Source organism: Lethenteron reissneri, chromosome 27 (genome assembly GCF_015708825.2).
Source record: "Lethenteron reissneri isolate LAM-NWPU_2019-01 chromosome 27, ASM1570882v1, whole genome shotgun sequence".
Taxonomy (NCBI): domain Eukaryota; kingdom Metazoa; phylum Chordata; class Hyperoartia; order Petromyzontiformes; family Petromyzontidae; genus Lethenteron; species Lethenteron reissneri.
Window position 1 is genome coordinate 5,897,793 of NC_083805.1, and position 24,406 is coordinate 5,922,198.

Sequence of the window (24,406 nt, forward strand, 5' to 3'; positions counted from 1 at the left end):
CCTTTCTTCTTCACACAAAACACTCATTGATGGAATTAACCAAACATTACTATGCAGGACCAGCCTCAAATAGTGTTGGAGACTGGGTGAGCCTTTCCAGGGGAAATAAATGATGTTATTATTGTTCACAGATATGTATACTTGTACGTATGGGCTGGTTGAAAGGGTATCATAATGAGCAACTGCGTGCTTAAAATGTGATCATAATCAGATGCAAAAACAAAATTCATTTCTAAAAAGTCTGACATCGTCTTCACATAGAGTACGCAGGAAAAATGTAGGGGAGGGGTGCGGCGGGGGGTACTAATAATGCATTCTTTGCATAAGAAAAAGTCTGATTTGAAGAAAAAAGCTGACACGGCAATTGGAGTGTGCAATAAATTTCATTAATTGCAGTTTGTGCCTTCATTTCATTTCAATACTTTCTCAAGGTGCTTCATCTGCATGACAATTTAACATGCTCTCCCTCAAGTTCAGCGTTCCCAACCCTCCTCTATTCTGATCCCCAGTGTAATGCCACATTTGCTCGTTGATGTGGCGAGTACATTATTGGAAGTGTTTTCATTTTGGAAGCCAGAGTCCCAAGTTAAATATATGTCAGTACAATCAAGCACGCACGGCAAATATTGAACGGTGTTTTCCCCATATGTGCTTTACGTCTGCCACGGTCTTGTGTTTTTTTATGGCTTTTGTTGATCTTTTTTGAGAAAGTATGGGCAGGAAGGGAAGGAGGCGGCGTTTGGGAGGGGTTATCGTTCCAAACGCTGCTCTGGGAAAACCCAGACTGAGAGTTAAGAGAGGAAAGCAATAATCCCCCCACTACTCGCTCCCTAGCCACAACCCCATATAGGATAGGCTGTTCTGCCATTCAAAGTCATTTACTGTTTTATTGAAGAACATGACCACGCAGCACTTGACCTATTCCGACAGCCACCTGGCCAATTGGGATTATTATGACGGGCAGCTAAAAAAACTGCTCTTACGTCTTGTTTTTCCCCACAAAGTAGATACGTCGCTAGAAAATGACTTAATCACAAGCGAGAGATTTATGTTAAAGAAAAAATATCATCAGCCTACATAATGGGCAAACATTTGTTTCCAAGCATATGTGAAAGATGCAACAACAACAAAAATGACCGTAAATTGCATTAATGTCCCTATCGTGCCAGAATTTACTGCAGCGAAGATTTAGTGGCATGCTAACGAACTCCTACAATAATACCAGTTAATCTGTGCACCCCCCCCCCCTTCTCGTTGCATGTAAAAGGTTACAGGTCAGCGGGTCACAGATTTACGCCCCATACTGTCAAAATGCAACCCGATATTTTGCGCAGTAAAATACAGTAATGGCGTCACATAAAGGACACCGGGCGACACTTTATGCATACATTTGGCAAGTTTGCACCCCCACCCACCACCCTGAATGTAACCTTGGCTCCCTCTTTCTTCCTTCCTCCCCCACCAAATTGATTAGGCGTCCCCGCTGATACGAGCAGCCTCCTCTTCCTCCTCGTGTGCGGGATTCGTCAAGTTAAGGACCCTCTGTACCTGACGGACACTTTCTCCGGTAAGCACAAAACGAATAAAATTGTATCTCATCTGAAAAATGCTTGCGACGGCAATACGTGCACATGTAGGCGTTTTTGTACCATTAGCTTTTATATCAGATTTAATTATTAATTTTGTTTAGAATGTTTTACAACTCCCGTTTTATGGTGGGGGGTGCGGGGGGGGACGGAGCGTTGGCACGGTCGTTGGTACGCAATGCTATGAACCTGTCGTCCTGAGTTTGAATCCAGGCCAGGTCTGACATCATTGGTGAGTGGTATTGGGCTGGTTCAGATACCAAAACCGCCACTGGCCAGCTTAACCACTCAACCAAACAAGCTTGTGTGCTGCAGTACGCTTAACACATTTCTTATAATACAGCGTGCTTTGAAAGGCCTTCAGAAGTGAATTAACAAAGGTCTGTAAATTTGTATTTACGTAGAATTACGTACATTTATAATGTATTTACATTGATAGAATGTTAGACGAAACAATACGTGACTTTACCGAAAGAACCAAAGTGTAATACTGTACAGGCTATTTATATCAGTCTTATGCAACCGTGCCTGAGCAAAGAGTGTGTGTGATCTTTGAGATTATTTTATAGAAATTATGTTTTTTGTTCATTTTGGTTAACTCATTAATCCAAATAAAGTCCATAAATGTAAAGTGTAAAACTTATGTGTTTGAATTTGGCCTTTGTAAGTGACCCTTCATTAGATATTCTTTTTGACCTTTTCATAAAGGGGAATTTTTATATCCGTCATTTAATTTACATAATTTACATGAAAACATAGCCCTGCATGGTGAAAGAGATACGGTACTTTTTTACATTAAGTGTGTGAAAGTATATTTTTTGCCAATGAGAATTATTCATAACGATGATATCATCGGGTGCATTGACTGAAAGTAACGTTGATATTTAAAAAATCCCATGTAACATGTCATTTACAGGCCTTAATGTATAATCACGTACATAAGCATATTATACGGAGCTTTGCCTTGGATTTCTTTCTTTACCTTCAAGAAAAAAGTAATGAATCCGATAAATAGACCACCTCATTAATTTCCAGTCGCTGATGTACAATCATTTAGTTGTGCTATATGCATGGGTCACCGTTCATCATGATGAACTTGGATAAATTGGACATTATCCAAGCCTGCCTTCTGCTGAAGACAAATCCAATAGCAGATATATGATTTGGACTCAATATTATTGAACATTTGGGAGCCATACACTGTAGAGAAAAATAAAAAGTCAACTTATACCACAAAATTATTCTGGGGTTGCACGTAACATCACATTTGTTTATTATGCATTGTAACTTATCATGCAGGGAACCACAGTGAAATAAGCTATTATTTAAGCCTGGAGATTTGAGGCCAAAAATATTCATAGGTGTATAAAAGAATGTGATCCAAATGAACGTTTTTTGTGCCATATATCTGCAAGAGGGTGGAGCAATGGTGCAACGATTAGCAACTTTGTTCTATATACCCAACCACCTGAGTTTGATTCCTGCACAAGGCTAACATCAGTGTTGAGTCATGTTTGAACTGGTCCTGAGACCCCCCCCCTCACCCCTTCACCATACTTCACCACATACTGACCTGTGCGGTGAAGTATGGCCAACAAACCCCCACATTGACATGGCTTTGGGGAGCCCTTAGTCCATCATTGGATTGTTTGTTATTATTATGACATGCTAAATATGTTGTTTTAACACAGAATGGATGGGCATGCTTGCGAATATATGAATCACATCTAGGTCGCTACATTTTAAAATGTCTATGCTAAATGTTTCAGCTTGGTTATCTACTGATGCTGCCATCTTTATACATTACTCATCATTCATATTATAGATTACGTGTTAGATTATATTTTTCGCAGATCTTGTTTTAAAGCAAAGGTGATGTGCTAATGGCTACTGTAACACTTGATGAATTGAGCCAGTTTTCCACAATCCATCTTTCAGTTGCGGTGGTGTTACTGACATCTCTCAGCTGCAAATAGGATTTATACATAACAAAACCAATCACAATATGCAGTGTTGTACCTGCTTAGTCCCTTACCAGAATACACCACCATTGATTGGCTAATGACAATACATATCTATTGCCTTGTGCTCTTACGGCTTGTTACGAGCAGATAATAATAACAACAGTTTAACACGTAGGCTGATTAATTATCTATTATATAATTACAATAAACCCTCCCTCCTCCCCCTCTGATCTCTACACCTGATGGATTCACAGGGATGACGTCATCTTGCTCTATTTAAGACCGGAAGCAGATGGATTGATTCACTATTCTGGCAAATCGCCCGATGATGCTGGATGTAATTACTAGCGGAACGTCGTACTCCTCAAATTGTAAACGTTGTGGATTTACTCTCCATCACAGCGGTGGGCTGAAGTAGTAACTAATTGGCGCGTTGTTTACGTGACAAACCTTATTGGCTGTGTCGGGTGGTGGAGGGTTACAACACATTTATACTGACACGATCTAACCCAAAAACCTTTATTATTAATAATAACAACAATAATAATGTATATTTATATGGCACCTTAATATTAGGAGCATCTCAAGATGCTGAACGTGCGCTCTTTGCATCGAGTCATTTGGACGAACCGCAAAATAACAGAGACACTCGCCACAGTGGCCAAGTGCACGATACAATTAAAACACAACTTGAAAATATTGTAAAAATGTCATTAAATATTAAAAGCAAAGCGCACCATCTGGCCGTAAGATACAGTAATTAGGAAACAATTTTCCATGATGCCACGATCACACACAACCATCCCAAACAATACAATCCACCGTTGTGAGCGCGGCATTGCGTTCCATAATACAGGGGGGGGGGGGGGGTTAGGGTTTCTTTGCACTACTTTGCAGGTTTTCAGTAGCGACAGTGACAAGGTTAAGGACACCACCACAACTGCAGGACTTGAGAACCGCTCCTGTGGTTGATTAGGAACCACGTTTTGCACGTTTGTCTCAGTAAAAAAATCAAAATCCAGTATTTCAGAGCTGCAGACAAACCTTGATAGTTACTTGAGCCATGCAAAGTTGCAGTACAGTAAAACCTTGGATGCGAGTAACTTGGTCTGCGAGTGTTTTGCACGACGAGCTAAATTTTTAATTAAATATTAATTTGATAAACGAGCGAGGTCTTGCAATACGAGTCGTACGTGTATACGCTTTGTCTGCCGAGCGTCACGTGATCACAACTGATATACGAGTGCTTTGATATACGAGTGCTTTGGATTACAAACACGTTTCCGGAACAAATTATGCTCGCAATCCAAGGTTTTACTGTAGTTGTTTTTCGTGAACAGTACAATTTTGAGCGTGCGTAAACATAACGGAAAACTATCCACGTATAGTTTAAATACTCTATCGTTATCCGACTACAATTCTGCTCCATTTGTTAAGCCACAGACACTTTTGTGAAAGGAGGAAAACTCCGGTGTCGTTGTTTCATCCTTGTGGGAAAAACAAACCTGACGCAGGGTCTTATTTTGCCATACTTCACCACGCTGGTCAGTGGTTGGTTAAGAAGGGGCAGGGGACAAGGACCAGTTGAGATATCACTGGCTGCTTGATGTTAGCTTTCCCCGCGAAGCAAACTCACGTCGGCGCGGTTCAGTGCCCATTGTAAAAATATAAAAATTAAAGTGGCCGTGTGGCTCAGGGAACAGACTGAGCTCACACCATTGAAATCCTTGGTTTGAATTTGGGCATTTCAGAATCATAGACTAGAAGAATCTGATGAACTATGAAGCTCTTTATCACAGGTGCCAAGTAGAGGCTCCTCAAAAAGTTACATGAACAAAACATACAAGGATACAAGAGTAAGATCGAGAAAAGTGCAGTCAATTAAACATAAATTAATATTTCTATAACAAGGAAGTAGAAATTGCACGACTCTATACATTTGCCAAGATGAAATGTACGCTTGAGCAAAGCAACAAAACAACCATAATGAACCAAGTCTGCACCAAGGCAGTATAATCTTTTGATTATGTTGCACTTTATAATTGAATTGCTGATACCATGAGTAAGGTTTATTGTTTCAAATCGCAGTTGCAAATCAGTTCCACAATTCTACCCTGTATTTGTTCGCAATGGGTTTTCTTCAAGAGCTTTGCATGAACTCTATAAATAGTTAATCGACGCTTGTTGATAAATGACAAAACACAAAGCTAGCACACACACACACATTTATAGAACTTTTTTTTGTACACTTATACACTTCTGCGAGTGTATTTGTTGTTTATGATGTGCATTTCCCAGTGTTCACAAAACAGTCTCCTTTTTCTTCTTTGGTTTTTTCGGTTAAGTCACGTCTAAAGATAAAATAATAAATTTAATAAAAGCATATTACGACGTTTCGATTGCAACACAAGCAATCATCATCAGGCATAAAAGAAATAGCAACAAAAATCTAACTAGAAAACTATAGACAGACATACAAGCAGACAGACATCACAAGGACACACATTTATTATTTTATCTTTAGACGTGACTTAACCGAAAGAACCAAAGAATAATTCCTGCAGTCACGAAAGCTCCAAAATTAAGATAGTCTCCTTCTTGTCCGAGTTGTTCCACGCCTGGGGAATAAGCCAATGCGGCTTTGACAAAGAAGTGTTATGCCCAGTCAGCGATCCTGTTGTAATTAAATTAAAACCTTTTAGTGAATTTATACGAAAATATTTCCAAATATATTGTCCTCGGGACTGCCAATCTCTTTTAAAACAATTTAATAATGCGATTGTTCCATCATTCCATTATGCATCCCTTGAAACCGCTTCAATAATAATTGATATTTGACGTAATTTTTTTATTTTATTTTACCGTTGCTTTTTTCATAATTACATTCCATTTTTGCAATTGGAGGCCCGTAATGAGATGAAGAAATTCTCATTCGGGACTCTCGCAAGCGAGTAGTGAATCGCCCCCAGAAGATGATATGATGTAACTACTTCAGAAGTAACTTCGATAAACCTATTTAACCACACCAAGGTCATGTCTCACGCCTGTACATGACCGGGAAAGAGTTGTTCATCGCATGACAATCAAGCAAAAAATGTTTTTAAATCGCAGACCGTGGAATTAATCCAAATTAACATCAGAAACAAAGGTTCAAGTTCAAGTACATGTATTAGGTATAGCCCTGTGAGCCATTCGGCTCTTGAATCGGGTGCAACCGCAACAAACAAAAACATGAACAAAAAACATCTTAAAGTGAATATGTGACTAAGTGCAAACATAAAATCCAAGAAAAGACAGCAAAATATTGCAGAAAAAAACACCGTACACCAACTCTGTGTGCAAAAATCCCAGTGGGATGCAAGTCAAACAACAACAACAACAACCATAAGACAACTTAGATTAAGGCCATCAGTCTAACTCTGTACTACAACAAACAAACATGGCTAAACCAATACACTTTTCGAAATCACCAAAATAAAGCCATGAAAGCAATGAAAAAGCAATCATAGGAACTGTGACGGAATTTTCACAATAAATTGCATAAACATGTACTACCAAAACCTTGCAGCCATAGCTGGCTGCATGAGCCACTCCACAACAGCAGGAGCATCAATAGGAGTATTATAATTTTTCAATGCACCTTTAAGATCAGCACACTAAATCAAAACACAGGTCATACTTTGTATTTAATGTGACGATTTATTGTGCATTTGTTGGTGACGATGCTGAGCTCTTCAGCTCGCTACGATTGAGAAGCAAGTTTCATCGCGGGCGATAGGAGACAAAGTTTTGCCGCTGCAGCACCACCAGTGTTTTGGAACAACCTCGTTTCTTCACTTGACCTTGTAAATTTTCCCTAAAAAATATCCTTAAACAGAAGATTAATGACAGATACAGCCACATTTGCAATTGCAATTTAAAACTATGAACCTTACTCATGGTATTAAATTATATAGTGAAACGTGAGCAACGTGGAACTGTCTTGGTGCGGTCTTGAATTATCATTATTGTTGTTGTGTTTCTGCTTTTCCCAAGCTTACATTTCACCTTGGCAAATGTATAGAGTCGTGAAATTTGTACTTCCATGTTATAGCAATATTCATTTATTTTTGATTGACTTGACTTTTCTCTATCTTTCTCTAGTATCCTTGTATGTTTTGTTGATGTAACTTTTTGAGGAGCCTCTACTGGGCATCTGTGATAAAGAGCTTCATAGCTCATCAGATTCTTCGAGTCTATGATTCTGATTCAGAAATGCCCAAATTCAAACCAAGAATTTCAAGGTGTGAGCTCAGTCTGTCCCCTGAATCGTACGACCACTTAAATTTTTTTTTGCTTTTAAAGGAGAATTATTCTTGTGTGCATATATTTTTGTCATTCATATTTGCTCAGAAATTGCTGCTCGTGACAAAAAATATGTATCTTGGAATGCTTCCAAACATCGTATTAAGACGCATCATACGAATTAGGACATTGAGTCCAAATATATATTTTAGAATACAATATTGAAATATATTCTCTGGAATGCTGCCCACGTGGGTAGTTATACATTTGAACGTTGGATGTAATACTGCAGAATAGCAGCAAGCACATGCCAAATACATGCTGACGGAGAGAAACTGCATTTAAAAAAAGCAATATGAATATCCGATACTGCCATTCCGTTCATTGTATTGTCCTGTCCTTCGTACCGAGAACATGCAGTCCTCCTTCAGGATAAACACCCCTTCATGTTGCAGACCTATAATTGTGATGCTTGAAGTGATATAAATTTTGTTAAGAGAAAGTGTGGTCGTATTCACTTTGGTCTGGATGATAGTCCTAACATTGGTTACAATTTGATCCTCATTTTGCTATTAGCATCACGCCATGAGACAGGTTCCATTCGGAACGGTCACCGAGCAGTGCCAACCCTGTGTTAGATAATGGGCCACAGAAGCATATTTGACAGAACTACTCATGAGATCCCTTCAAGGGAGCTATTATCCACATGAGTGGGCAGGAATTTTCCACTTGCCCTTCCGCAGCATAATGCCCATCGCATCACAGTCAACTTAATATTTTTTGGAAGTCTCAGAGGTGGAATTTAGTCAAATTAGATACAATACCAAATGTATCTTTTTTTTTTACGTGCAGCCATGGGTGACCGGTCTGAAACATCGACTCACGAAACTTAAGAACTTAGTTTAATCACAGAGAGCTGCGCAGATTCGAACCCATTATCTCAGTGATACCAGCTGAGCACTCTGACCTCTGAGCCATTTGGCTTCATGAGGTTTGGCTGCATGTTAATCGATGCAGTGCTCTGGAGTTGCCCTGTCTTTAACTGCCTTGAGAGAGACTGAGTATTAATCAGGGCAGGCCAAGATCAGTATGTTCCACTCCTACTTGCTGCTAAAGACGTAATCTGAGAGGGATTGAAGTCTGTAAAAAGGACAAATTGCTTTTGGGGGCAATTCTGACCAAATGTATCGTAAAATTACAAGGTTTCTTCCTAATGTATAGATTTTCAATAATAGCACGGTGTGGATTAGATATACGGTTCAACTGGAAAGTGTTTCAGTAGTCAGTGTTTAATTTACAATCATTATTAAGCTAAATTGAATTACTGTTGTTAATTCGATACTTAAAAAAAAACCTTTACCAATGTATAGTTGTTGAGGTGATTCTTTGAATATTAGTTGAATGTATGATGGGGGGGGGGGGGGGGGGGGGGGAGATGCTACCATGGTGGTGTAATGGGCAGCATACTGGACTTGCTTTCAATCTTCCAGTGTGGCAGTTCAAACGATGGAGTAAGTTTCCTAAATCCCCACACCCTGCCACCTCTATCCACCCAGCGGAATAGAATGGGTTCAACATTTTATTCGACCGACAGGTCGTGCGTGTGCGTTGTGGGGGAACTGTATAGGTTACTTCAGCCTCTTGCGAGACGACTGGCCTGCGTGGAGAAATAGGCCAAATACTCAAAAGAGAACATTGCTAGAGCTGCCTTTAGAACGAGGTGGGTTTTTTTTTTGTGTTGCCATCAAGTTTTGTGCACCAGTAATTGCAGGGCTGTGCCGTTTATCTTTAATAGTTGTTTCAAGAATCGTGTGGCTTTTCAACTTTTAGGCAGGTTTTATTTCATACCATCACAGTGTTTGCAGTCTCAAGATACACAAAAGTGTTTTTCATTTGCAACTCACCCACGTTTAAAATCGCAAACGCCCCATCAGCGTGTTTGTGTAACATTTTCCGAGCCGATTTCGTTTTTGACCTATTTATGCGACCAACATTTTGCAACAATGCCACAGCAAAGTGTCACATTGCTGCATCTTGACGGTATGTTTTTGTGTTAGAGTGGCACAATGAAGACTCCAGAGTGCATCTAATCATCATTGGTCCAGAGGTTAGTGCTGGCATGATAATCATAATGATCTATAAGAATGTCTATCCACCACTCATTGCGACAAATCGGTATATTTTTTTAAAAAGAAGACACATGTTTGTCAGTGTTCTTGGCAATGTACCAATATTATGCATTGAAATGCAATGCACCTACACTGGCAGGCTGCATTTTCAATCACAGCATCTAAAATAAAACACGATTAAAGTGCATGAATTTTCACATTTGTTACACACTTGTTTGCATGCAGCGTTTACCTGAAACCAAGATGTATAATGTACTACAAAATTACTTTAATGTCGTGAAACTCCTATCTCCTGCGGCCTAATGTCCGCATGGTCTAGCCGATCCACGATACTTCCCCGTCATCAGCAGATCGCCACTATTGTCTGCAACTTTCGCCGATGAGGAAGAGTTCAAGGTCTGCCGCTGTACAGCAGAACTCCAAAAATCCACGTTGATATGGGGGAAACCGCATCATGGACCCTGTAATCTGCCGCGACCCGCGGAGGTTCGTGTTATAGACCATTAACTATAGGAAAGTGCTATAGACCACGAACTATAGGTTAGTGCTGTAGGCCATGATCTTTCACCCAACGTTGGGGGATGTACCTTCTCATGCTCAGTCCCAAAAAACTCCAACATCCTCTGCTACCGGACATCTAAAATGCGCCGAGTGTCTCTCAATTCCGTGGTGTGTGCAAGGCACATCGCTTCATACTTGCCTTCCCATAAAAAATGTTTTAATACAATGTTTCTTTACTTATTATTTATTTTAATTCACTACTTACCATTCTTGTGCTATTCGTTGCGCACGGTTGCACTTTATTTTGCGCGCGACTGCAATTTACTTTGCTCAGTCAGTGTTAGCCGCGGGGATCCTGACAGGTGCCTTTTAGCTTTCCTGTTGTTCTGTGGCCCTCTGTACCGTTCCCGTTCTGCTGTCATGTGCACCGATGCCCACCTTTATTGAGGGCGAAATTGGCGCGTAAAATAAAGGTTGATTGACGATTGATTGCCCTGCAGAAAAAAATTATTCTTCTGACACGGTGTGCCATGGGGTGCCATGGGTTACGAGAGGAAGGAGCTTGCGCAGTTCCACTTATCCATGAAAACAACACGGATTACAGGGCAGGCGTGGCACGTGACTAGCCAGTCCGCAAATAAAATGCAGATTATAAGAGACCATATTTCTAACACCCAAATGGTGAAAATCTGCCGTATTGGTTGAAGTTAAAGGTTTTGTGGAATTTTTCTTGACTTGATATTAATTTTAAAATAAAAAAAATATTTTTCCACTAACCAATATTATCAGCATGGCTAGTCTGTGCAAAGTCCTTCTGCTAGCAGTGGCGTGAGAAAGAAATTACAAGCCTGCGCGTTTACCACCTTTTTTCCACGGATAATAGACACGTCGATGATGCTCATGACGCAGTCGATGATGGGTGAATATAATCGATGATTAGAAAGGCAGTGACAAAGATGGTTTTCCGCAAATATGATAGATGATGAAGGTCACGATGATGATGGATTATAATGATTAAGATCATTCAGCAATGCTCGAAGACAACGAGGATTAAAACTAATGTAAACTATTTTATTTTACAGATAAGGCCCACTGAGCTAAATCGCTCTTTTTCATTGCTGACATGGCCACAAATTTGAGCTCAGCAGAGTGGCTGTTTACCACGTGGATATTTACAGCAGCCAAATGCTCTCAAGGATTGTCACGTGTTAAATTAATCTTGTTATCCACAAAAATCATATGTAAGATTGAGTATCAATCTTGATTTGAAGCTTTCGTGACTGCAGGAATCCATACTCTTTGGTTCTTTCGGTAAAGTCACGTAGGTATAAAAATAAAATAAATCACGACGTTTCGGGCGCAACACAAGCGCCCGTCATCAGATGTTGCGCCCGAAACGTCGTGATTTATTTTATTTTAAGATTGAGTATATTGACAGATAACAAGAAAACCGCTCTTATCCACGATTTCATTTATTCACTATTGTCCCACCCTGGCCATTCACATATAATAGAAGTTCCACTATACGCATGGAACGTCATTATTGCACCTGGCGTTATGTAAGATGAACAAGTGCAGCAGGACTGGCATTTTCTGTAAGGTGATGACAAAAGAAAATCGATGGTAAATTAGCAAACCAGAGGCAGGGAGGTGGCCCATTTTCAGGTTTTAATTTATTCATGGCAATATATTTTGCCTCGTATAAATCAGATTACATATTCATAAGACGAATTGCCTCTTTGATTTACATCCAACTAGAGTGATATGTTCTTTTCTAGTTTTCTTTGGCATTGATGGCAGAACGGGGGGGGGGGGGGTGGAGGGTTGTTGTGCGCTCACAGCGCAGCCAGGTTCAAATTAAAAAGTGTCGCTCGTACACGTTCACACACGACTGTTTCTCATTTTTACAGATGGACTCCGTGCTCTCAGCAGCTGTGAAAGAGAGGATCAAGATGTGAGCATTATTTTTTTTTTTATCACCATAAAGTTCATTTTGGAAAATTGTGACATTTTAATCGCTAGTGAAATATATTCTGGATTGGGAACCCAAACTGCAGCTCGTATTTGTGAACCTAAATTGTTTGAATTGTCACGGTACGTCTACCACAACAGCAATCTCGTCTTGCATTCATTTTCAATGCATTGTTTCTATCTATTTAATATTTGTTACTTTGCAAAAGATGTGTGCTTGTGACTTTCGCATGATAAAAAGTCAGCGATGCTGCTGCCGCAGTGGCAACGGTTAGAACACTGGACTTGCAAGCCCAGAGATGTCGCCAGCTCTATCTCCCAGCGTGGCAGTTGAAACATCGGGCAAGTTTCTTAAATACCGCCCACCACCACCACCTATGTTGAGCCAGAGGCGTACGTAGGTGACAGCACGGTTCGCCGATCGGCAATTTGTGCGTGGCGAGGTAAAGTGTGGCTTCTCACATCTCTTCCGAGAAACCCGGCCAGCGTGGGAGACTCGTACAAAAGTACCCTGGAGAGGTTCTTCCTCTCTCTCTCTCTGCAGCTCCTTCTAGTGGAGACTCCTCTGCCAGCAGCAGTGGTACGAGCAAATCATCGGAGGGGCTGGACATTTGCTTTTACCTTCACAAAATTGTCGCAGTGGTTCCATTCCCAAAGGTGCATCGGACAATGCTCGTCGTCTTCCGTTTGAAGCTCTCAACCAGTTGTGGAAATTCCACGTTTCTCTGGTGGAACCAATGCTTCATATGGGACAGCCACTGTTGACTATACCCACATTGTATTTTTAGGGGTTTTTTCGTTAAAGTCACGTAGGTAAAAACAAATTTACCTGAAGACGGAAGCTTGTGTTGCCTCCGAAACGTCGTGGTTTTTATTTTACTTTTATTAATTTTAATTTTTTACCTACGTGACTTTACCTAAAAAAAACCCTAAGATTATGAATCCTTGCAGTCACGAAAGCTTCAAATCTAGAATTAATACCCACATTGTGTCGGCCCTGGAAGAGATGAAGGACTGAGTCGATCCCAAACGACCTTTCCCATTCGTGAGCCGAGCACTATGGCTACTTCGCCACTGCTAGACTACTACAATACAGTACAACATGCTGGAAGTTTCAAGCCATGTACAATTTTGCCGCCTGAATTATAGCGTGCGGATTACCCAGCAAGAACATTGTGCGTAATAGCTTTGCATATTGTGGGTCATAAATCGCGACGTAAAATGACACGAGATCTGTTCAAAGCGACTTCCCAATACCCATTTAATCAGCATTGCAAGTGCTCATTTTGAACATTTTTAGAAAGCGAATTTAAAACGGCGCGTGCAAAATTATTATAATCGTGTTCACCATTTGCGTCACACTGATATACCGATAAAAGTAATGGATGCATCATACCTAATAACCACAGCAACCGCTTCTCCATGATGCGAGTGTAGCAGCATTTGCTGCTCAATAATTAAATGCAAACACACAGCCACAACTCAGCTGATGGCACTGAAGGAATACTAATTAATGACCACAGGAAGCATAACTTTTGCGCGCTGAGCAAAGCGCAGAAATAATTCCCTATTCTCATCACCTGCATTTTTTTGCTAATGTATTTATGAAACCTTTTGTCATTCCGGAGATGATTGTGTTTACACGTACAATTTGTACATATAACAAAGGTAAAGATCGCCTATGAAGGCCTGCACTGCACATGATAGGGTGGTGGTGGTGGTGGCCTGGACCGCGCCAGCCACCTTTGCCTCCCAAGTACTGATGTTCAATGTTCACATACCGCAGCACGTGCTCATTAATGACTAATGTACATCTAGGGGAGGCCCAGAACAGGTTCAGATATTCATGAGTGTTGTTGGCCAAGAGCAGCAATTGGAATCAGGTTGCCGGGTGCACAGCGCATGGCGCTGACCAACCCGCGACATTACCGTTCCCCAACATAACGTACGTGAATATGCACATAGACATACAGAGCCTTAACAGACTGTTGGGGACAAACGCCATTCGCAAACACAACACAACCTTAAATTTTGACTTTAATCTTTCGTGACTGCAGGAATTCATATTCTCTGGTTCTTTCGGTAAAGTCACGTAGATAGAAAAAATAACAATAAAATTATAATAAAATGTATTCACTTTATTTATATAATTTAATTGTTATATCTACGTGACTTTACCGAAAGAACCATAGAATATTAACAACACAACATTATTTTCCATTCCCCGGCAACGGTTGTAACGTCAGTGGCGAGCGAACGATAGCCGAACGGGTTTCTGCTCCAAAACTAGATCGACTTGGCCATGAACGAGGACGTTTAGGTCACCAGGTCATGGTGCTGAAAAGGCACAAAGCTCCTCGTGTTGCAGTGCCGGCCTTCACAGGTGCTTGCGAACAGCACTTGCCTCATTAGTCTGTGTGGCTATGGAGGTGGGCGGGATAGGGGTCTTTGTCTTTGTTTTATAGTAGTGTTCATCTTGCTACTTTAGTGGCTACATAGCTAAATTGATTTGTTGAATCAGATGAATTGTTGAATCAATAACAAGGGGGGGGTGGAGGGGGGGGGACTTCAATACCGCAGGCCCTGGATTTTTGTCAAGAAATCCTTATGAAAATCTTACCGGGACAAAATCTTGATGGGCTTTTCACTCTCTCCTGCGAGGAGTAGCTTACATCTTAAAGTAGCTTATATCGTGTTTACTTGCACACGCACACTGCAAGCGTGTGTATATTGTGTACGAACAATCCTTTTTGGTCGTGACATGGAAGCTTTCAGGGTTAGCATACAGACAGCGTATTACTTTTTCAATGTTATTACTGGATATAACACTTTTTTATATATATATTGAAAATATATCCATTGGCGATGTTGACATACGGTAGACAATGGATATTCGGCAACACATCTTTACATCTCCTAAACAAAATGTGATTTTGTATTGGCAGGGGTGCATAAGTAACAAAAAGCTCACCACTTTCATCAGTAACACTGCCTTCAATAGGAGGAATTATATACCAGGTGATGTTTTGGCAAATTAGCACGTTACGTGCGATACTGCATCGGCAGTTGTGCATAATGCGCACTTAACAGAAACCGAACACGTTATTCAACAACACCGCCATAAAAGTAAGATACGTTACTACGTAGAAATATGCAATAGATTAACTATTACAGGATATAGATGAGCTATGAAGGACATATTAAACGGATTCTTCAGAGCAGCAGTTCTCCTGCCGCTGTGCTAAAATAAATACATTTCCTCTTTAGCCCCTGCGTTATTGACGAATGCTTTGAGTTTTTTTCCGCGTGTTATTTGATCCTACGTTACATGGTGAGGGGGAAGACGAAATGCTTGAGCACACCTTTCCTTTTGTAACATGTCCCCCCCCCCCCCCCCCTTGCTTATAGATTGAAAAATCATTTCTTTAGAACTGCTTTTTGTGTTTAATTTGGTGTCCTTCCCCCGCACCTCCAATTCAGACAGCTGGCTACCTACAGTGCTAAAGAAGTTCAACATCCATACAAAGACAAAGACCCCCCCCGTATAACCTTAACAGACTATTGGGGCAAATGCTGTTATAGCGAGCACTTATTATGGGATTATACACGAGGGGGTGGGTGGCCAGCACCATGCCCGACCGCCTTTGTCTCCCCAGTGGCGATGATTTTACACGCCGCACCAGGTTCTCGTTTGAGGACGAGTGGAACCTAGGGAAGGCCTAGGACCGGTTCAGATAATTATGGTCACCGGTGTTGACCGCGAGCGTGAACCGAACCCCCCAGGGTCACTGGTTTCGTGGCGCAGTGCGCCAACCTCTGCACTGCCGCTCCCCGCCAATGCACAGGCATGACGGTTCAGAGCGAGCAAACTCATTAAGCGCTTGCAACGTCAACTGGAAATAATAAGTAATTAAAAATAAACTTTTTTTTTAAACACGCTTTAATGAAATGTGCCGTACGAGTAATGGCAGAACTCCACGACTCCAGGAGGTGGCCCCAAAGCTTGCCATAACGTCAGGGGCCGTGGCCAATTACAGCCAACGTCAGTTTACCGTGGACAATTAGACCCAAGCCGAAACATAACATATAAAAAATAATCTTTTTAAATATGTTTTTTTTATTTTTTATGATAGAATATGGTATTGTCATCATTATGACATAAATATACCAAGTTTGCAGTCGATACGACATTGGGAAGTGGGTAAAAATTTTGTTACAAGATTTGAGGATACAACAAAAGACAGAGTGAGTTAATAAAAAGCGTGTAAAATGAAAAATAATAAAAAGGGTTCATATTCTTGGTTTTTTCGGTAAAGTCACATAGAAGGGAAACAATATAATAAAAAAAATATAAAACAATAACATTTTATTTTTTATATTTTTTAAAATAAAATTTTTTATTTAATATTTTTATTATTTTATTGTTTCCCTTCTACGTGATTTTACCAAAAGAACCAAGAATACGAATCCCTGCAGTCACGAAAGCTTAAAATCAAAATAAAAAGGGTGTTGCGAAAACCGTGTTCTCTTAAATGAGCGCGGGTGTTGGTTCCGCAGGGCGCGCGGCGCGTGGCTCCTGCCGGAGTTGCCCCAGAGCCAGCTGCACGCCGCCATGAGCGACTCCTTCTGCCTCGTCAACAGCTCCCTCAGCGAGGGCATGTCGGGAGCCATTCTGGAGGCGAGCGGCTCATCCCGTCGGTTCTCGTGCGGCTAAGCCACATCTCATGGAAGCACGCCCCCCCCCCCCCCCCCCCCTTTTCATCGTTCACAAGCAAGCTCTAAACGTGTTTAATGTTTCACGTAATTAATGTTTAATGTTCGCGCGCCATGCTGTTATTGCGACGCTTCCCCCATTTCACCGTCACAGCACCAACTCACTCGACCAACCCATACGGGGCGGCGTATTTTATTTTTTTCCCCTCCCTGAAAAAATTAACAAAACAAATATTCTCCTAATGAATGTGACTTTGTTACAAGACCCTTTAGGTTTCCTCGGGGTTTTTTTTTCTTGACCCATTCCATCCGTAGATCTCACCAAAGGCCACTCCAGGGATGCTCTGCTGTCTTATGTGCAGTTAATGACCTACTTCTTCTGATCGTGACACTCTCTCCATCCTTGTTTTTATTGATCTCTCGCCTGCTTTTGACGCCATCGATAACACCGTCCCTCCTTGAACGCTTGCATGCTTGTGTTCGTGTATATATCTGGCACACTCCTCTCCTCCTTCCATCCTTACCTGTCATCGCACGCCCCTCCTATGACTCCATTCAGAGATTATCCTCTTTTCTGACGCCGCTACCTTGTGGCTTTCGCCCTTTAAGGGTGCGTACGGAAGAACCCCTTACTCCGTCCATCTCCTTACACTTGGCAAACATCACAGCCGGGCACGGTGGCACTCGCTCGTAATCTTCTCGTAATCTGTCGCTTCGGAGGCGACGGTGGTAGAGCACGCCGATTTGTGAGACTCTCAAACCCGCTGAGCTGTGGAGATGGTTCTGCAGATAGCAGGGGGACAAATTTGTTCGTGAAGCCGTCCATGCCTAGGGTAGAGTTTTATCTACCCTCGAGCCACTCCGGTATCCTCTCACCCACAGAACACTCACTGAGAACCGTGCAAAGGGGCAGGAACCCTTCCGAGAGAGATTCTTTATTATCGGTGAGGCTATCCCGGATCGAGGAGGAAACGTTGCTGAGCGGTAACCGCGGCGGCTCGCCGCTCGAGACGGAGGTTCGCGGTTCGATGGCAAGCTGCCGCCCTGGTTAATACTCTGCCGGTGTATTCACGATGCGCGTCCCCTGCTTCACAGTGAACGTTCAGGATCCCGTGACGTTACCTCGAACAAGAGTAAGCCACGTGCGTGCCAGCGTCATGGTCCAAATTTGGACGAGAAAAAAATACTCGCAATTTACTTAATTGCGAAAGCGATGACATGATGTAAACTGCTTTTAATTTCTCGGACATTTAAGTGCCCTATAAATGCACATTATTAGCCTTGGAAATGACACTATCATGGCATTATTATGACATAAAGACACTGTGTAACAAAAACAAAATTGTTCCTGGGTAGTAAGTGTTATTTCCTAATTGCTTATGCCTCAAAAGTACAGAAAATGGCTATTAGTCACCGCAAACTTTGCTTTTGTGACCAGGACAGTGATATTTTTACATTTACCTATTTTCAATGAGAAAACGGGTCAATTTGTGTCTTTTCGTTCACATAAAGTCGGGGAAAAAAACATTAATCACAATTAGCATGTATTTATACCAAAGTAATAAAAAATTAATACAAAAGATTTAGACACCAAGGCGCACTACCACAGACGAGACTGTTCACAGCAGACCGAGTTCTCTGTGGGGAGGAACAACGTCAAGTGGGAGCCACTGGTGGACCCCCGGAAGGTGCTGATGCCACCACTGCACATCAAATTGGGCCTTATGAAACAATTTGTCAGAGCTGTAGATAAGGAGTTGGCAGCCTTCAAGTACCTTTAAGACTTCTTCCCTAAGCTGTCTGAGGCAAAGGTCAAAGCCAGTCTTCATCGGACCACAGATAAAGAAGATCCTGGAGTGCAATGAATTCCCCAAGAAGCTCACTAGTAAGGAGAAAGTGGCTTGGAACAGCTTTGTCGCAGTGGTTCGTGGCTTCCTGGGCAATCACAAGGTCGAAAACTGTGTGGAACTGATTGAGACTCTGGTGAAGAACTACGGCACAATGGGCTGTAGGATGTCCCTCAAAGCCAATATCTTTGATGCTCATCTTGATAAATTCAAGGAGAACATGGGAGCGTACTCGGAGGAGCAAGGTGAGCGCTTCCACCAGGATATACTAGACTTTGAACGCCACTACCCAGGGACAGTATAACGAGAACATGATGGGAGACTACATTTGGGGGCTGATTCATGAAAGTGTTACAGTATCATCGTAAATCTCGAAAAAATACCCCTAAATCTTTTGTAGTAATTGTTGTATTGCTTTAGTATAAATACATGTTAATTTTGATTCATATGTTGTTTTTTTCTGACTTTATGTGAACGAAAAGACACACATTCGCCCATTTTGTCATTGAAATTAGGTACATTTCAAAATATCACTGTACTGGTCACAAAAGCAAAGTTTGTGGGAAATAATAGCCATTTTCTATTCGTTTTAGGCATAAGCAATTACGAAATAACACTACCCAGGAACAAAAATTGTGTTACATAGTGTTTTTATACAAATTTGAAGTTGCCTCTACCACTCTTATGTACATGACACCAAACTGCACATACCCTACCATTTCCCCTGACCCCGATTTACTGTTCAGGCCATGTGCCCATCTTGATTTTGTTTTTGACTGCAGTTCCTTTGACTGCTCCATCAACTGAATTTCCACTCCAATGGAGAAAAAAACGTATTCTCTGTAATAATCCACTTTGTTAAGTAAGGCATCGATTTTTGTTAAGTTTCTCCATTTCTGGGCCCTCTTCTACACATCTCTGCGATATCTCCTACACCTAACACTTCCAGACTTCATCTGCTGCTGATACTCCTATCCATGCCTCTGTTGCATATCACCTTTAACTCTTGTAACTCTCCCTCTCATCGATGAGTTCCCAAATCCCACCTTAGATGATCCAGAGCGCGGCTGCGAGACTATATGAGATCCCTCCAGTTCACTACAATAGCCATTCGGAGGATCATCCTCGGTGTTTAAAATCCCACGTGGTCGAGCTCCTGCCCACCTCTCTCCTCCCGTGTCTCCTTACTCTCCTCCCGCTGCCGTCCCTTCCAGTAACTAAGGCCTCTTGTTGACACTAGCAATTAACCTTCGCTCCGTGGAAAGTTGCCGTTTTTCCTCCCAGATTTCTGAAACCCGTTTATGTATTTTTCACTCTCGACACTTCCACTGTTTAAGGCCAAACTCAGGACTTATATTTTCTCCTTCGCGTATGATTGATTGCCACCCAATTGCGTTCTTACAGCACTGTAGCCCTCTCTTCATCTTTGTCACACATCCCCCTGATCTATATTTTCATTCACCTTGTTCCACAGCCCGCGTATCCTTATCCTGTACAGTATCTTGAGACGTTGCATTTTAGATGCTCTCTAAATTAAGATCACATTGTGTTGTCCATGTACATTATACAGAACAGTAAACTGAAAGCAATTCAGTTATTTATGGTACAATATTTCCCCTTTTCTTTTTGATAAAAAATATATATATACTTTGGCACTATTTTTCTACATATAGAAAATCATGCAAAAATGTTGTGTTTGTTTATCTTACACAATATATAAAGTAGCATTATTTGAAGGGGAAAAAGTGATTCCCAGTGCTTTCAATGAATATACAATTTTTGTTGACTGGTGCAGAGACAAAAAAATTTGCAGCAACCTTAAATCTTCAGTGTTTGTGTGTTTTTATGGTTTATTGTGCTGTCCCACTATATTTGTATTGCATTATTTACACCAACATTGAAATATATCTTGCATTTGCAGACAACACCAGGGTTCCAAATTTTCACAACAACCTACTGATTTGAAATTACTCAAAATTCATCTTTCTCCTCCCCCCCCCTCCAAAAAAATAAAACGCATTGATAGCTGCTGATTTTGTTTTTTATTTTCCAAAATTTGAATTTGTCCACCTAACGATAGCTGTTGCGTATACAAACACGATTGCATTGCATTGAAATGTACAGGTGTCAGAACAATCACCGTCTAGTTTTCTCTGTAAGTTAATTTGGGGCATTTCCTCGCCTCTCAGCAGTTCTCTCGTTTTTTATATCCTCCTGTGCCAAAAACCGAGGGTTATATTTCATTGAAAGCCACCCAGCCTCCGCGAGCCGACGAGTCATGCCATCAGTACCCCTGTGGAATTTTTTGGCTTCAGCCTCTGGGCTTTTGCTGAATTGTTTCCTGGGGGCTCACGCCATGGGGATTAGCCCCAGGAAACCGCATTCCGGATCATCTGAAACAAGTGACCCAGCTCTATCCGATCCAACATTATATACAAGCAGAGATAGGGCATAGACTGGGTAATGTTGAAAAAGCGTTGCTCTCAATCACAGGGTCAAGCCTGAGACTATTATGTAAAATATAATTGTATGGGAGAGCTGTGCCATATTATGATAATGTCTAGCGGGATTTTTATTTTTATTATTATTATAAATGCAATTTAAGGCACTGATGGTTTTATGGATTTTAAAAAAACCTCCGTCGTGACGATTCATGTTTTTATTTCTGAAATAACGGCTCAACAATATTCTGACATGCAATGAAACTCTTATCTGCCGTTGATGTGAGACAGTGTTATGGCTGGATTCTGTAATATGCACGTTTATCCACGCAAGTAACTTCCATTAACTATGTGTTCATGCGCAGATAAATGTGGATAATAGAGTGAATTTGCCCTAGCTTTCTGGGTATCTGCAAATACGTGCACCTCCAGTGACCATTTCCCGTCACGGAATACGCAGATTAAAAGGATGAATTTGCCAAACGACTCCTCTCATCCGTGAAAAAATTGTGCATAGTATAAATAATCAACGTCCGTGACTCTCACCCCTAGGTGCACCTCTTATCCACAGTTAAATGCGGATAAAAGGATCAATTTGCCACGCCATTGCTTCAATCCTTGAAAAAATTGTAGATAGTCTGTTCTCCTATAACTCGGTAGTTGCATTCCTGAAGAACACCGCGTTATGGAAAAATCGCGTTATAATAAATAATATAGGGCAAAGCACAGTCCACAATAAGACGTGAGATGCGTCTGCAGGCTGAACAAAGATTGAGGCACATGGGTAGCATCCAGAAGCATCCAGCAGCATCCCGCTGTGTGTGATGCTACGCCGAGGCAGCCGTTGCAACCGCTCATTCCTACTCGCGCAATGTAGTTATGTTCACTCAATTGCATTATATCTAATTTGCGTGATGAAAACAACACGCATTGGAATCTGTGCATGATAGGAGTGATACTTAATGTGAGTACAGATAGGAGAATGTGTCCCTATGAAGTCCGTGCATGCATACACAAAAGCCACACACGTTCAACTCGACTTCGAAAATGGAAAATGTAGAATTCATCATAAAATACACGTTTATATTTTAATGTCAACATTTTTACTTTGAGCGGTATTTGTGTATGGTGATAGGAACATGAATGTGATCTCATGCATTGTAAACTTTACGACGTTCTCATCTCCACACGTTTGCACACTTGCGCACAGGCTATGCAGCTAGGCCTGCCGGTCATCGCAAGAGACATTCCCGGAAATGCCGCCCTCATCACGCATGAGGAGACCGGACTGCTTTACACCACAGCACAGGTAAAAAGCAGAGACGGTGCCACTGAGCGTAAACATTTTTACAGCACTCATTGCATACAAAGTGCTTGCCACAAATGAACCACGAAACCATCACGCGAACTCCGGTCATCCTCGCAGCAACGTCTTTTGGCTAGCCATCGAAAAAAAGAAGGTCACTGCATCGTGCGCTTTCAGTTGCGCTTTTGCGACCATCTGGAACGCTCTTCCGACGTTAGGAAGCCACTGAAGCTATGCACTTTTAAATCTAGATTTTAAAAAATCGAACTGCTTTTTGTCTTTAGTTTGTTGTCCTTCCCCAGCATCTCTGATTAGCGCAGTTGGCTACATACGGCGCGAATGAAGTTCTACATTGGTGTCACTCTTGGTTAGTTCAATTCACATTTTATGCATTTATTAGACCCCCGATGAAGGTTTGGGGTAGGCGAGGGCGTAGTGACCGCGTTACACTATTTTACATCCTTGCCGGACTAGCAAGAGTTCAGTGTAAGCAAAGGATTTTGCATTGATGGGCAGGAGCCCTTGTCACTGTAAGACAAGATGGCCGCCGGTGGCAGAGGGTAACGATGCAAATGGCAAACCAAACGAGGGGGGGGCGTGTCCGCTGCAGAGATAGAGCAATGAAATCCGCTGCCGCGCAGGCACTAGACCAGTGGTTATTAACCTTTACTGCAGCCTTGCACCCCTTTGATTCTCAATGGTTAAAATGTATAATGTTAATAAACACGTAGGTTTGATGAAACAGAGGAGTTGTACTTACGTGCTTAATTTGTATTTCGATGATTTACCTTCTAAAAAAACTCTGGCCACATCTCGCACCCCCAAAAAGGGTATCGAGTACCCCCAGGGGATGCGTGCACCCCAGGTCAAGAACCACTGGGCTAGACGGATTGTTAAAGCGTTAAAAACATGAGACACGGCGACGGCTTGGGAATGCTTTCGTCCAGCAGCGGATTGATAATGACCGGCGATGATTATGACGATGGAACATACAATACAGATGATGTAGGCACACACTCCGACTACACCTGATGTTATTTTATATTGTCTCTGGGAGGCAGTCTGTGGGTGTTACACCAAGGTTCAATTGCGTACTTACAATTCTTAAGTGTATTTCCCATTTTTGTTTTTAAATAATGAAGTGCCCTAGTTCCTGGCTATATTGTCACTATAGTATTCGCCAAAAAGATGGACCTCCTATTGCTGTGCTGCGACGTTTTAGCTGAAGGGAATTGGTTGAGGTTATTGAGATTGTCTGGTTGATTCTCATGCAAACACCACCAAGTGCCCTCGGCTCCAATCATCGCAACTTCTCCCCTATGGCCACATCGCTGGTTCTCACGCGTCATATCGATCTGTATCGCATTATTTAAAAAACAAAGAAGCCTGCATACGTCATGCTTTGCCGGTTCTTTGTTTTGCCGTCTTCAAGCCTCGTATTGTCTCAGTCTTGTATTTTATTTCTAATCGTGCCTTTCTCAAGAAATGGACTTGTGTCGTGCAAACCTTAATGTGGCTTTGAGTTTAGTGTGTTCTAATAAGGTCCTTGAAATTGATATTCAAAGAGCAATCCTGGAAAAGAAATCAGAGTATGTATACCTTGGACAGTTATTGCAGGGGGAATGGGACCAAAATGATTAATTAATGAGGCAAGTGAGAGCAGG

The 24,406-nt window shown here is 41.6% G+C and overlaps 1 protein-coding gene across 2 annotated transcripts in view; it reads left to right on the plus strand.

Moving 5' to 3' along the window:
• Positions 1 to 24,406, plus strand: part of GLT1D1 (glycosyltransferase 1 domain containing 1) — a 65,041-nt gene that overhangs the window by 27,675 nt on the left and 12,960 nt on the right. For both annotated transcript variants that reach the window (XM_061561223.1, XM_061561224.1), the window contains exons 7-11: positions 1,475 to 1,567; positions 9,892 to 9,941; positions 12,375 to 12,418; positions 16,993 to 17,113; positions 22,647 to 22,745. In XM_061561223.1, the coding sequence (XP_061417207.1) occupies positions 1,475 to 1,567; positions 9,892 to 9,941; positions 12,375 to 12,418; positions 16,993 to 17,113; positions 22,647 to 22,745 (407 nt within the window). The remainder of the gene's footprint in view (positions 1 to 1,474; positions 1,568 to 9,891; positions 9,942 to 12,374; positions 12,419 to 16,992; positions 17,114 to 22,646; positions 22,746 to 24,406) is intronic.